At 36.3% G+C, this 15067-nt stretch overlaps 1 protein-coding gene across 1 annotated transcript in view; it reads right to left on the bottom strand.

The window, feature by feature from the left end:
* Window positions 1–15067, bottom strand: part of TLL1 (tolloid like 1) — a 211211-nt gene that overhangs the window by 115327 nt on the left and 80817 nt on the right. The window contains exons 2-5 of the mRNA XM_047091921.1: window positions 8578–8685; window positions 6395–6475; window positions 4525–4677; window positions 3882–3999 (exon numbers count right to left, since the gene is read on the bottom strand). Of these exons, the coding sequence (XP_046947877.1) occupies window positions 3882–3999; window positions 4525–4677; window positions 6395–6475; window positions 8578–8685 (460 nt within the window). The remainder of the gene's footprint in view (window positions 1–3881; window positions 4000–4524; window positions 4678–6394; window positions 6476–8577; window positions 8686–15067) is intronic.

The raw sequence follows: 15067 nt of genomic DNA, 5'->3' as shown, positions 1-15067 counted from the left end.
TCTGCCTCTCCCCTGCTTATACCTTTGTCTCAAAAGAAATAAATAAACATTAAAAAGAAAAAAACTACAATAGCTACAAGTTGCCTTAGTGGGTAAGCTTAGTGGGTAAGTAAAATGAAAAAAGTGATATTAAGTGGTAAGATGTGTTTGCCTACCATTTTAAAGCCAGAAATAGAACAGTCAATGTTGCCATCAGTATCAGTGGCCCTACTTTACAGCCTCTCCGTACTCAATGGAGAGTTACACTAGATATTATTAAATTTGATGCCCTATGTGCAACAGCTTTTATGATATAAAAGACACAGTACTAAAGTCCAGTAGGACTGTTATGTGTTTGACTTGACATATATCTGACTGCAGTGGCCCTCAGTATGTTGTGTAATTACCAACAACCAAACTCTTTAATAATTTTGATTAATATCTATGAGATTTAAATACAGCATCATCACAGAAAAATCTCCTTAATGATGAAATAACTGTTTCATGAAATTATGGCCAATAGTGGTAGTTCCAAATGAAATTTAGAAGTCACAAAATGGTCAGAATGGTTAACAAGCCAATGATCGATTCCTATAGAATGTATCATTCTTCCCATCACTGAAAATGTAAAAAGGGAAACTGAGTATCAAAACAAATGATCAAATGCAATATTACTACCATAACAGTCAAAATTATATGCATATGTAAATACTCAAAATTTAATTCCAAGAGTGTAAATACAGATTTAAAGATCTGAGGGCAATTCACACCTTCAGTATGCATTTCTCTAAAGTCATTACAGTAATCATTAAAGTGCATGCTCTACAATACGTCTTTAAATCCTTACATAATTTTATTTTAGGGTTACACTGAATGTGCTTTAGCTGATGCATAAATTGTCAGGATTTTCTCGATCACCTATCTGTAAAGCAGCATGCTGGGTGTCCCAAGGGACACAGAGATAAGCTACCAGCCCTCAGCACTGATGAAGGCAGACCTATGAACCAATGGTGGGAATGTAACAATTATAGCTGCGGGTAGAGCAATGACCCACTGAGGGCAGCTCAGAAATGGGTGACAAAGAAATATGTGAATGATTTCCACTGATAAAAATGGAAACAAAGGCAGTCCAAGCAATCAGAAAAGCACAAGCAAAAAACATGAAGAAATGACAGTGAATGGCAAAAATAGTTTAGCAGAATAAAACAAGTAAAATGAAAAATTTTTTAAAAAAAGCCAAATTAATGAAAGAACATGTGTAGAACTATGAATTTGTTACAAACAGAAATTTATCAATAAAATAATGTATGCCAGTGCTTTGTTTGTATTTGTTTTACAAAATTGAAAGGTGGTAAAGAAAAAAGAAAGATGTATTGATCTAAATACATTATGTATTTAGAAATATGTAAGCTGAGCTATATCCATTCCTATTAGATAACCAGAAGGAAGGAAGGACAGTCTAGATTTGGATCTTTTAAATATTAAATAGATATAAAGAACTAGGAGGCATTCCAAATGTAACCAAAACCTGTCAAGCTAAAATTAGAGTAATTTGGAAGAAAACATTACCTGAATAAGTCAAAACTAAAAAATTATAGCATTTTCCAAAACTATACAGAAAAAAATAATGTATTATTTTGACCCCTAGATAGAGCCAAAACTAAAACTGATTACTTAAAAAATAATTTTTAATGTTTGTTTATTTTTGAGAGAGAGACAGAGAGCACATGCTAGAGAGAAGCAGAGAGAGAGGAAGACACAGAATCTGAAGCAGGCTCCAGGCTCTGAGCTGTCAGCACAGAGCCCGACGCGGGGCTCAAACCCACAAACCATGAGATCATGACGTGAGTCAAAGTCAGACACTTAACTGCCTGAGCCACCCAGGCACCCCTAAAATTTATTACTTTTTTTTTTTTTAATTTTTTTTTTTTCAACGTTTATTTATTTTTGGGACAGAGAGAGACAGAGCATGAACGGGGGAGGGGCAGAGAGAGAGGGAGACACAGAATCGGAAACAGGCTCCAGGCTCCGAGCCATCAGCCCAGAGCCTGACGCGGGGCTCGAACTCACGGACCGTGAGATCGTGACCTGGCTGAAGTCGGACGCTTAACCGACTGCGCCACCCAGGCGCCCCTAAAATTTATTACTTTTTAAGTGAGGTTAAATGTTGTAGGAATACATGATAGAAAAATCCTCCCCAGTACCTAGTGGGGGATCACATAATCCTACCCCAGTACCTAGTGAAATTTATATTCCCTCCTCCCAAATTATATGTGATCGGGCAAGAACTATTTCCTCCAAAGGAATTAAGCATTTTTACTTCCTCACTGTAAACTATACTAGAGGGTATTCAGATAGTTATAGCTGACTAAAGAACATCCCTCTGTATAGAAGGATTCTAGCTAATAAGTGTAGACGGGATCAAAGGAAAGAACCACATTAGAGCATCACTCTTTTGCAATGATGAGAACTTTTACAATGGAGGGACTTGGCTGTCAGTGCTGGATTCCACTGCTCAACAGCAGCATCACTGACGTGGTAGACCCAGAGCGCGTGCCTCCTGACGGGATGCAATGTAAAGCAGACAGCAAACGCTAGCAAGTGTTCTCAGCAAGCACCCATTCCATTTAATCAAATGTTCGAATGTGGAAGCAGAGGGGAGAGAAGCTCGAAACCTCTCACAGTAAACCGTCTTTAAAGGACACAGCACTGCTTGGGGAGCTGCTATTAATGTCACTTGGCTACATTCTAGGATTTGTGCAGAGACGTGGTGGCAGAAGAAGCTGCAGATGGAAGCTGTGGTAAGTTCATGGCATTCTTTAAATGTTATATCAAGGGATTTGGATCTTATTCGCAGGCTAACATTTCTGGGATACTGATGCGTGTTCTTCACTTTTGAAAGAGGGGCATGGGTGCTCTCGTGTTTCAAGAAGTTTAAAAAACACTGGGTTCTATATTCTCTTCAATTGGTTGAATATTCATAGCGCTCCTTAGCACATTGCTGCAGAAATACCTGCTGAAATGTAACACAGCATTTCACAACTTACGGAACAGTTGTTTTGGAGAGTATTCGTTACCCGCCTGTAAGGAGAAAATCTAGAAAGCGCCACTGTCCGAGGAAGCACTGAAACACCTCAGAAAGTGTGGTATCTTGCTCAGCCCAGCATTTTTTGAAGATAATTCTAGTGGCAGGAAGTTGGTGAAGGAACACGGGAGAGCGTTCGGAATAGATCAGGTGTGGCACGACAAAGAGATAAATATGCACTACGGTACTGACATAGGCTAGAGGTGGAAATCAACAGACACCAGACACGGTGAATATCAATGTAATCTTACTGCATAGGTTTTAGACGGAGCACAAGAGAATCACCAGACAATATTACCAGTTTCCAATTCAGATGAGTGGGATGTTGGCCATACCACTGTTACAGTTGCAACACAAAGAAAAGTAGTTGACCTGGTGGAGAAATACACTTGGGGTAGGTGTATGATCAAAGTGTGTGATCAGAGAATATATTTATTTAAAATATAATATTTTCTTGGGGCACCTGGGTGGCTCAGTCGGTTGAGCGTCCGACTTCGGCTCGGGTCATGATCTTGCACTCTTTGAGTTCAAGCTCCCTATTCGGCTCTGTGCTGACAGCTCAGGGCCTGGAGCCTGCTTGGGATTCTGTGTGTCCCTCTCTCTCTGCCCCTCCCCCACTCACACACCGTCTCTCTCCCCAAAACAATAAACATTAAAAAAAATTTAATCTATTTTCTTATGTAAAATTCACACTTTCTCATGGGCAAAATGCTAATCAAATATTGAGACATGAATCCTACTTATGGATTCCCCCCCCCCCCCCCCCCCCCCCCCCCCCCGTCTACACTTGCTTAAGTCATTCCCTGGTTCCACTTACCCACAAGGTCTATACGTGAATACAATGTAACTCTCTTCATCACTTCTTTCAATGAAAGTCACACACGTGTGCTTTTCCCAATGCCTCATGGCTTGCTTGAACATGGCTCGCTGGCTGCCTGGAAAAATGGCAGGATGTTAATAAAAGAGTGTGTCTTAAGCAGCAGGGCTACATGCTGGCTCCTTCGTCCTGAGTCCGCCTGGGCAGTTCAGATGCCGTCACGCTCACTAACCAACAGAGATGAGCCTGGAGCACCACAAGCGAGCGCTCTTAAGAATGGACACTCCCCTTATAATCAGAGATTTGAACTCAATGCCTTAATACATGTGTACAAGACTCTATAAACCGGACATACACTCTACCTGACAGTGGAAGAGAAATCAGCTTCCAGACATGAGCACATTTGAAGCTCAGTTTAAAAACCAGAACAGTACTTTCAACCCTTAGAGCTCAACACTAAAGACATTTTTCAATTCCAAAAACATTCTAAACTAACAACCAAGGTGACTGGAGTATTTCTCATGCTTGATTTAATACTATGTTTTATATATTAATTATATATATATAAAACTCTGTAAAAATACACACTTAATCTGTATGATACTATTTCTTCATAAAAATAAACACTCTGGGAATATCTTACCAGTGAAGTTGCCTCCTATAACATAAGGAATAACACCTCCGGGCCATATTCTTTCTGTTCTCGATGTAGCAGCTCTGGGAACTCGATTTTTCTCATTTTGCCCTGAGAATTTTAGAGGTACTTTTCCCTTCACTGTGTTGTTTTGCTCCAAGCCTGCAGTGACATTTAAAACATTCTGTGAAACAGAAGTCCTTGGTCAGGGAATCATTTCCTCTTAAAAGACTGAAGTTAAAATGTCTTATTTACATATTTGTGTAAATATGCCTAAAGTCAATGCATTAAAGAACTTCATTTACCTTACATACTTGAAAAACATTAAAATATTTAAGCATTTCACGTCAAAATCCTATTTCTTAATGATGCTCTCTTAGCAACTTTAATGAATTCTCATACAACAGTCTACAACAGATAGAAGTCAGGCAGACTTGTAGGCCACAAAAAAAACCTGTTTCCTGTATTCTAATACTAGAGCGCTGCCAATTCACCACCCGACGATAAAATAAATGTTGTTGTTTAAAAAGTCACAAGATATTCGAAACTCCTCTTAACTCTTGCTAAATCCTTCATTCTTTTAAATCAGGATTGATATTCTATCGTATGGCCTAAAATTATGAAGATTGCATTACAGAGAGGGTAAATGAAATAATGTTGAGCTAGATATGGTCTTGGCCTCCTGGAATGCCAGTAGATCTCTGTTCAAATTTCCTCTGGATTCACATCCAGATGACCTAGCATTATTTAGAGATCAGTACACAACGTGAACAAGCCAACATAAAATGCAACCTACTCCTAGAGAAGCTTTTGAGTCTGTAGTCATTAATTTTCTTGGTGGCCTTTCAAAATATTTTAAAAAAAATTTTTTATGTTTGTTTATTTTTGAGAGAGAGGGAGAGACAGAGCATGAGTGGGGGAGGGAAATAGAGGGAGACACAGAATCTGAAGCAGGCTCCAGGCTCTGAGCTGTCAGCAGAGAGCCCGACATGGGGCTCAAACTCACAAACTGTGAGATCATGACTTGAGCTGAAGTCGGACTCTTAACCGACTGAGCCACCCGGGTGCCCCAAAATATTTTTGTTACTGTTTTTGTTTTTCCTAAATCTTCATTATTATTCATTCTTATTCATCTACTACCATTGACACAAATAACCCACTGGTTTATACTTCAGACACAACAGTGAAAGTATGCCCCTATTCCCGTGTCCCTAACAGGTCTAGTTTGCTTGGGAAAATTATTGCTTGGAAGTGTGCACTATCAATTATTTAATTAACAATTCATCAATTTAAAAAAACATTAGGATATAAACTTTGAACAGAAAACTTTTCTAAAAACTCTAAAATATACGAACAGTGTTTAACAAATTCAATACTAGAAGTATTAACTAATTATGAGACCAGAAGGCTGTTTTTCTATGTATGTTTTTGGAAGGATCAAACATTCTTAACTATTTTCTTAATCTAACAAATCAGTTTCTCAATTTACTTTAAGTGAACTTTACTTCAAAACAAACATTTTTTGATTTGATTAAAACTGATGTAGTTCCATGCTTGATAAAAACACCTTAGTGTGATAACCATTGCACCGAAAATAAATATCAACCGTAAAATAACCCCCAAATACATCTTAAAATAAGGAGAAGCTGAAAATAAGTTAAAAAAACATTTCAACTTCACGTTCTATTCATTAAATTTAAGTTCCAACTTAAGTTCTAAGAAACTTACATTAAACATCAGCAAAACAAAAATGATACAGGACTTTTTCTCAGCCTATACCCTTTACATGCTTTGCATATTAATGGCAAACTGAACTGCTATTAGTATAATATTTACTGTACATCAAGTCAAGCGTCTGCAACTTTAAACATTGATATACCAGAGCCAATTCTTCTTATCCTGTCTATAAGCTGGTAGAGAGCCCCTCGTTTCTTTGACATACTATGGTCTCCAAATCCACCTTAAGAATGAAAGAAAACAGTTAAGTTAAACTCATTGTATTTTAAAACTCTTGCAAATAAACCATAGCAACAGGCTACATTGGTTTCTCTTTGGACATCTTTTTTTTCATGGGGTCTTAGAGTGTTAGAGTCATGAATACCCATAAATCTTAGGAGAGTGTAAACATTCTACAAACACAATTTTGGTAGCTGAAATCAAGGGGGTGAGGGTGATCCAGAGAGCAATCTAAATGACTTTATTTGGACATCATGGCAATTGAGTCATCTATTGATAATTCAGAACATTTTTCTTCACTGTGACCTTGACATCACATAGTGTTATATAGGATGACAGCAAGCTGTTCTGCCCTGTTGACTGCATTCCAGCTATGTCTCCAATGTAAACGGAATATTTTCAGAAGTCAAATCAGCCATTGGAAATAAAAACATTAGAAAAGCAAATGTATAGTGCAAGTCTTGCTCCAAGGCTGTGATCAATTTTGAAAACATTTTTAAAAGCATGTTATACTTTATAATATGTTCACATAAAGCTAGAAAATTAGTTTTGATAATTTATAAAAAACAGTAACACATAATTAGAAAAACGTCACAGGAATCCAAAAGGATGTTCAGCAGCAAAATGCATTCCGTTATGCTATGTAATTGGCAACACTTATAAAAATAGATGTAAAGAATTTTATAGCTCAAAAGGTAGAAGAAGAGGTCAGGATAAGGAAATATGTCCTTTTGCAGTTTTACCAACTAGAAAAAGGCTAGAAAAGGTAGATTTCCTGTCATCAAGTCAGAAACCAGAGCATTTAAGGAAAACCCAAGTCCTATGACTCTCATTCCAGGGCTTTACTAAAATGCTCTCCTAATTTTATCTCCTATTTTCCTTTTTTGTTTAATTTTCAATACACAAATAACAAAAAGTCAGCACTGAGCAAACAATATAACCACTAATGATATCTGAACAAGTGCAGATGAATTCATATCACCAGAGTATGGTTCATGAGTCTCTTTAGGCTAAGACGATGAAAGGGCCAGAAACCCATAAAGACAACCAACTGTTCTTGGACCTTGAACTATTTCTTTCCAATACCTTTTCCCCCTTTGAAATTAATACCAAAACTTATTTACCTAGATTAAAGCTAATAAAAACAAAAATAATAACAAAAACCATTACATTATATAAGCCTCTTGGAGGAAAAAATCAATTAAGTCCTTATAAGGCAAATAAGTTAGAGTGCTTGTTCACTGACTAATAACCTCCTTGATTATTTGCATTACACAGTCACATTTTTGCTGTGCTACTTGAGAAAAATTTTTGAAATTTTTTCATTGAACATTCTAAAAAGATGAGGTACTATCTGAATGTATTCATTCCTAAGTAGTTATAAGAAACATTTTTGAAGAATGGAATTTATATGTTTGAAATGATGATTTTGTAACAATTATAACTTCATATTAGACAGGCCTGAAACACATATAAATAGGTTTAGAAGAAGGTTAATTATGAGGAAAAAAAAAGTGTCCTTAGTTATAAAATTATAAGGATAAGAGTAATTATAAAACTTTACAAAAACAATGCCTCAAGACTACTAACAGCAATGATGTTCCTCATATTTAGCAATTTTAAAAATTTTTATAGAAATTGAAATTGCAAAAAATTCTGTGTAGTCAGTTCATTAAAATAGAAAAAAAAGAAATTGATAAAATAAGTGGTTATTTCTCATATATTCTAAAAACAAACTAAGTATATATTATGGGAAAGACAATACAGTTTGAAAGAAGAAAATAAGAAATACAGTTAATTTGATCTCCTCACTTGTAAAAATATTAGTATAGCCACCCCTCATAGGGTTATTATGCAGATTCAAAAGGTTAATATCTGAAAAGCACTTAAATCAGGCCTGAGACATGGTAAACATTACAAAATGTTTGTTAAATTAATAAAATTAAAACTATTAACAAAATATAAATTTGCAAATAGGCTCATTTATGTTTAAGAAATGGAAGTTGATCAGCAGGACATGAAAAGTGATTGAAAGAGTACTTTTAGCATTTCAAAAGTACCTTTTCTGCAAAATGAACACAAATTCAATCAAATAATCAACCATACCTGTGGTATGTCCAAGTCCAAAAGGATTCTGTGTAAGGTCAATTGTCCTATCAATTTGAAAGATACTTAAGTCTTCATCATCTAAGGCAATATCACCCCAAAACACAGCTAAAAAAGAAAAGTTCAATTAAAATGAAATACTTCAGAGCAAAGTCAATGCAAACAAAGCTAATCAGAAAATTTTGAGAAAATTATGGAAATGTGGTTCAGATAGATATTTCAGAAAGTACTTATAACTGAATAGAATATTGAACCTGTAATAGTATAATATGAGCCACTTATAAAAGGATATGACCCACATTTCCTTACTTTAATGTTTGAGGGAGGGAAGGGAGTAGGTCATTTCTCTGAACGAAATGGTCACTAATTTATGGGGGATCTTAGGAAAGAGTTCAGCACTCATGGCTCACTTGCAAATAAATGAAAGTGTGTTTGAATTTGCAGTGGATGCCTGTGACCAAAAGCAGGTCTTCACAGCCAGGTAGCAGGAGAGGTAGTAGTAACTAAATATTTTACTGTCACAGCACCTTACTCATCACACTTGTATACAATTATGATACACTTTCTCTAAATATGGCATTGCCTCTGAGTTTCTGTGAGATGTATAAATAAATACTGAAGTCAGTTCATTGGCTTAGTCAATGTTAGTTGAAGTGACTAAGTCACTTCACTGACTTAGTCAATGACTAGGTGCTACACCTTTGATCTTTCATATTAAATAAAACATTGTCCAAATTTTTAGGAGCTTCAAAATCATTGACCCAAATCCTGAAAACACGCTATCTTTTATATCCAGTCTTTTATACTGCTTAATAAAATAAAGCTCTACAAACCATTGTGGGAAAAAATGAGATAATTTCTTTAAAATCAGTATATGAATTTCTCTTTTAAAGTCAGAAATATACATCAACAAAAAACGCCCTCTTTGTATATTTGAGTCCAAAGCTAAACTAATCAATCTCTTAGTGCTGCCAGATGTCAAAATATAATAACTTTAAGAAACACAGCAAATTAAGAGAATAATCATGAGATTAAAACATTGACAAATGCCCTGGAAGTTGTGGGATATTGTTTCTTGATACAGGCTTACAAATTTTCTTTTCTAAAATTTACTTCAAATGTTTCTTTTGCAAAACCAAATGGGAAAGGGGGAAAATACATTAGAACTTTAGGAAGTGAAAAAAATCCTCCATACTTTTCCAATCACTGTCTTTTAGTAGATTTAAAACTTAATACTTACGAATTTTCACTATAAAAAACTAGTTAATAAAGTTAGTTATTTTATACAATTTACATTTCAATGCTGAAAGCAATACAATACTTTAGGCTTTGGTCAAAAGTTTATTATGTAGAATTATTCACCCAGTTTAGTTCCCTCATGCAAAATGATATAAGAAGGGGTTAGATTTATGTGTAAATCTAGAGAGGGAGAAGATAGAAATTAGTTTAAGGAAGGTTATCACCTCAACATGCGGAAAAATATTCACTAAAATTTGAATCCTCTCATCAACCCCTCTCTTGTGCCCTACTGTCAATGGAAAAGCATGAAGTAGGGAAATGCTTACTATCTTTCACTATTGTAGAGACAAAGTAATGAAAGGTCTGTAGAACAGTTTATAGCACTGGCTAAGAGGCTGGTCTTGATGCCTGAAATTGAATCCAGATTCTAATCGGCTTCACACGCATGTGGAAGAAACCGCTGATGCTCCACTCCCCTAAACCCAGACATCTCAAGAAATAGATGACCTGCCTAAATAAAAAAAAAAAATTGCAATTACATAAAAGACTGGCTAGTTTTCATAAAAAATAAATTTTGCACCTTTCCCCCCCAAGATTTTACACTTTAAGGTAAATTAAAGTTTGCTAGTTATTTACATCTTCCATCGTATGTATTTACGATACTAGTTGAGGGCACGGACTGGCAGTGACTCTCAGCCTGGCTCTTCCTTTCTTAGAGCAACTAGAGACACTAAAATAGTGTTACTCTAACATTAATTCGAATAGGAATCACAGCAGATCTGGTTAAAATGGAAGCTCTGATTTAGGAGGTCTGGAGAGGCTCAGATCCTACATTTTTAACAAGTTACCATTACTGCAAATAATTGTCATTGCCATCATCTTGACTAGCATCATTTTTTTTTTCTCAAGAATAAACTCCTCTCTGAATCAGCTTGTTAACTTGAACACTGAGGCACTCAACCAAACAAAACGTAGTTTGTCAGTACCCCATTTATATAATAAAAGTAGTATGAGTAAAATAAAACTCAAATGTGTTTTAGATTTTTATTTTCTTGTAACGACTTTTCACATGCAATAGGATTCATGTCTTGATGGATGGATTATATCAAAAACAGATCCGCAGTCCAAAGATATAACACTTCACAGGAGCAAAAACATTACTTCTGGGGAGAAGAAAAGGCACAAGTCCAGATGATTCTTAAGAGGAAACAAAACCGTTCTGGAATACATAAACCCATTTTTTTTTTTTTATTTAGTGTTATTTTTCCTGAACTCAAAGCTTCAGAACAGTGTGGCAGGTCTGAATACACCATGAACCGCTTCAGGAGAAAACCAAATATTTCTTTGAGAACAAGCAGTAGTGAACGACAAAGCCAATTCATTTCTGTGCAGGCTTGATATACACTGCAGGCCATATATATCTTTAAATGTTGATACTATCAACATTAACAAAAAAAGAAAAAGCAGCCATCTTAAAATTACAACCCATCACACAGTTTAAAACGCACAATTTCTTTCTTTGTATTGCACACATCTGAAGGTTTCCTTAATCCATCTTCTACATAAATCTGAGTGTCTTATTTCTCCATGCTAGAATACTTTACTTATGCATGGGTGTAGCAAACTGGACCACAACCCCTTATATTACATGGATTTAGAATTTGCATTATAATCTAGTATGTATTTGTTATTCAGGCTCCAAGATATTTCTAATTCTCAAATCCACTTTGGGTTTTTTTACTTTTCTTTCTTTATGGTATTTTCTATTTGTTTTGCATCACAAAAATGAGAAATAGTTTGAAAAATATGAATTACTACTCATTAGCCCCATTTAGTACAGTGATTTGAGGTTGGGGCTATCAGAACTGAAAGGAATACAGGAAACTGGTTATAGATCATAATACTAGGGAAATGCTCAAGTGCAATTGGAATATTTACTATCTGTTTGGAATTCTGCTTGGATTCCTATGGTCAAAAATGGGTTTGGAGCTAACCAATAGGCCAACATAAAATGTCAAGAACAATTTTTAAACTACATGGAAAACCACAGGTATTGTTTTTCTTCTGAAGGCTATTTGCATTCATTGTACTACATTTTTATTTTTTTAAATCAAAGACCAAGGAAGGCAAGTAGCTTTTATTGTAGTAGGTAGAGTAAACATATCTTATAAAAGAATGTATGGTCAGAATAGGCAATCCAAGGTCGGGACTCCCTACACCATGACTTTCAGTGACACTTCTTCCACCCACTTCAGGATTCCCCAAAGATCTTTAGCCCTTCCATTCTGAAGCTGGGATCCAGCAGTCAACTTTAAGGAGGCTTTGAGCCTGCGATTTCCTAAAAGCTGTATACAAAACATACATAGGAGTTTATGCGCTCAGTCACATGTTTTGCAGGGGAGAGGTCCACCACAGGCTGTCAGAAAGGATCACACAAAGTAAAGAGCCACTACTTTTGCCAAAAGCAAAGCCTTCCCGTCCATTCAGGAGAAAATGCTTGCAAACTAAACACCCTCACAAAAATGGATGCATTTACTTGAATTAATGCTAAAGAATCTGACAGCTGGTTACTACTTGACAGTGTACTGTAATGGAGTCTCCTTGGGCATTACCTACAGAAAGTCCTTCCAGAAGGACTTCTGTGTCCTGCCTGTGCTTCCGTCAGGAGTAGGCCAGCACGCAAGATTTCATACCATGTTTTCAACAGTCCGATTCGTCAGTCTAATTTTGAAAATACTGACCACAGGAAGCATGTGTCACTCATCTTTAAACCCTCACTTGCCAGAGTGCCTGACATAAAGTAGGTCCTCAATATGTTTTGAGACACACAAAAAATGCGAATGAGAAAATACCGTGCATCGGGCTATAAATCGTGCATGACAAAAATAAGGCTAGCCAGGCTATGTACTTCACAGGTTTGCCTTAAGACCCAAAATACTGATATTCACCATTCCACGGAAGGAGTATTTTAAATCCTTTCAATCCAGAATGGATTACTGTTATATACTCAAAAAAAAAAAAAAAATTTAAAGGGCAACTGTCTTTCTTTTTTATTCCAGTACTATATATTATTAAGTGCAGTTATGGGAAACGTGTCTGCTTTTCTCTACACATCACACTGATATGGTCAGGAAATACGGACTGAACTAGGAGATCTGTTATCATGAGATTTATGGGATTTGAAGAGATAGCTCAAAGATTCAACAATAGCCAAGAGCACTTGCTCATTACACTGTTTTCATATACAGTTTAAACTTTCTGCTTTTATTGATATTGGATTTAGGGAGGAAGAATGATGCCATGTGAAGGCCTGACAAGGCTGCTTTGGCTGCTCTAGCCTACAATAAAGGCTGAGTAAAAATTTCCTCGGACAAGGACAACAATGAAGTCTCAAAAGTCAACTATTGTTACTTGATTGACAACCACTAAGCAAATTCCCAAGGAAAAGTAAGATTTGGCAAAATTCTAATTACCATTTTGGAGACAAGGTTCCAATACTTAAAAGGGAAAATAATTTTTTCAGCTGGCATCTCATATGCACAGAATAAAATTTTCCCCCAGAATGACACACATAAAAGTCAATTTAAGTTCCAAGTTTGGGAAACAATTATCTGAAATTTTTAAAATCTTAATACAACATAGAAATAAATATGTATATATTTATATAGACTTTCATAATTACTCTTCAAAAAATATAAGAATGAGAATTTTTTAAACTTTTTTAATGTTTATTTACTTTTCAGAAGGAGACAGAGACAGAGTGTGAGTGGAGGAGGGGCAGAGAGAAGGAGACACAGAATCCAAAGCAGGTTCCAGGCTCTGAGCTGTCAGCACAGAGCCTGACGCAGGGCTTGAACCCACGAACTGCCAAGTCATGACCTGAGCCAAAGTCGGACACTTAACTGACTGAGCCACACAGGCACTCCAAGAATTTTTTTATGCAGTGTATCTCCTTCTTAAATTTCTAATAATAAAAAAGTATTTGCAGTCCAATTATTGTAGTGAGTGTTATTAAGAAAACAGCCCATGCCATCATAAAGAATGAAATCTTGCCATTTGCGATGACCTTTGGAACTAGACTGTATTATGGTGAGCAAAATAAGTCAGAGTAAGACAAATGCAATTATGACTTCACTCTTATGCGGAATTTAAGAATCAGAACAAATGAACATGGTGGGGTTAGAGAGAGGCAAACTGTAAAACAGACTCTCAACTGTAGAGAACAAACTGAGGGTTGTTGGAGGGCTGGTGGGCAGGGGGGGGGCTAGATGGGTGATGGGTACTAAGGAGGGCATTTGTGATGAGCACTGGGTGTAAGTGATGAATCACTGAATTCTACTTCTGAAACCAATGCTACACTATATGTTAACTAACTTAAATTTAAATAAAATCTTGGAAGGAAAAAAACAGCCCATGAAATGTTTTATTTAAAATAATTTCTAGGTTTTTTTTTTTCAAGATCTGCATTTTCACTTCTACCATATATTATCACATAACATGAGCAAAGCCTTCTCATCTGCATTAAAAAGTGTCCATAGGCTGCTAGGTGGCTCAGTCGGTTAAGCATCCGATTCCTGATATCAGTTCAGGTCATGATCTTGCTCATGAGATAGAGCCCCATGTCTAGCTTCATTCAGCATGGAGCCTGCTTGGGATTCTCTCTCTCCCCCTCTCTCTGCTCCTCCTCTGCTCACTCGTTCTCTCTCTGACAATAAATAAACATTAAAAGAAAAGTGTTCACATAGTGAGATACAAATGATGAGTTAAATAAAATGATACACTGGGGTGCCTGGGTGGCTCAGTTGATTAAGCATCCGACTTCCGCTCAGGTCATGATCTTGCGGTTGGTGGGTTGAACCCCACGTCAGGCTCTGTGCTGACAGCTCAGAGCCTGGAGCCTGCTTCAGATTCTGTGTGTCTACCTCTCTCTCTGCCCCTCCCCCACTTGTGCTCTGTCTCTCTGTCTCTCAAAAATAAATGAATATTAAAAAAAATTTTAATAAAGTGGATTATATATCCTTCCCTCATAAACTGGATTGAAAGGTGCCTCTGGGTAACATGACTCTTATCTGGCCATTTTCAAACAAGATGTCTTCATCCACCAAAGACAGAATTTTTGAAGGGAGGGGATACAGTGTGACATAAAAATCTAGATACAGTTTGGATTACTGATTATATATTAAAAAAAAAAAAAAAAACCTGTCCAAACATCCTCCAAATTGAAAGGTCCCTTCAAAGAACCCATAACTGT

Source organism: Lynx rufus, unplaced genomic scaffold (assembly GCF_022079265.1).
Source record: "Lynx rufus isolate CCGP_SWC_20201006 ecotype Redwood Valley unplaced genomic scaffold, mLynRuf1.p SCAF_3, whole genome shotgun sequence".
Classification (NCBI taxonomy): domain Eukaryota; kingdom Metazoa; phylum Chordata; class Mammalia; order Carnivora; family Felidae; genus Lynx; species Lynx rufus.
This window is presented reverse-complemented; position numbering and strand designations above follow the sequence as displayed.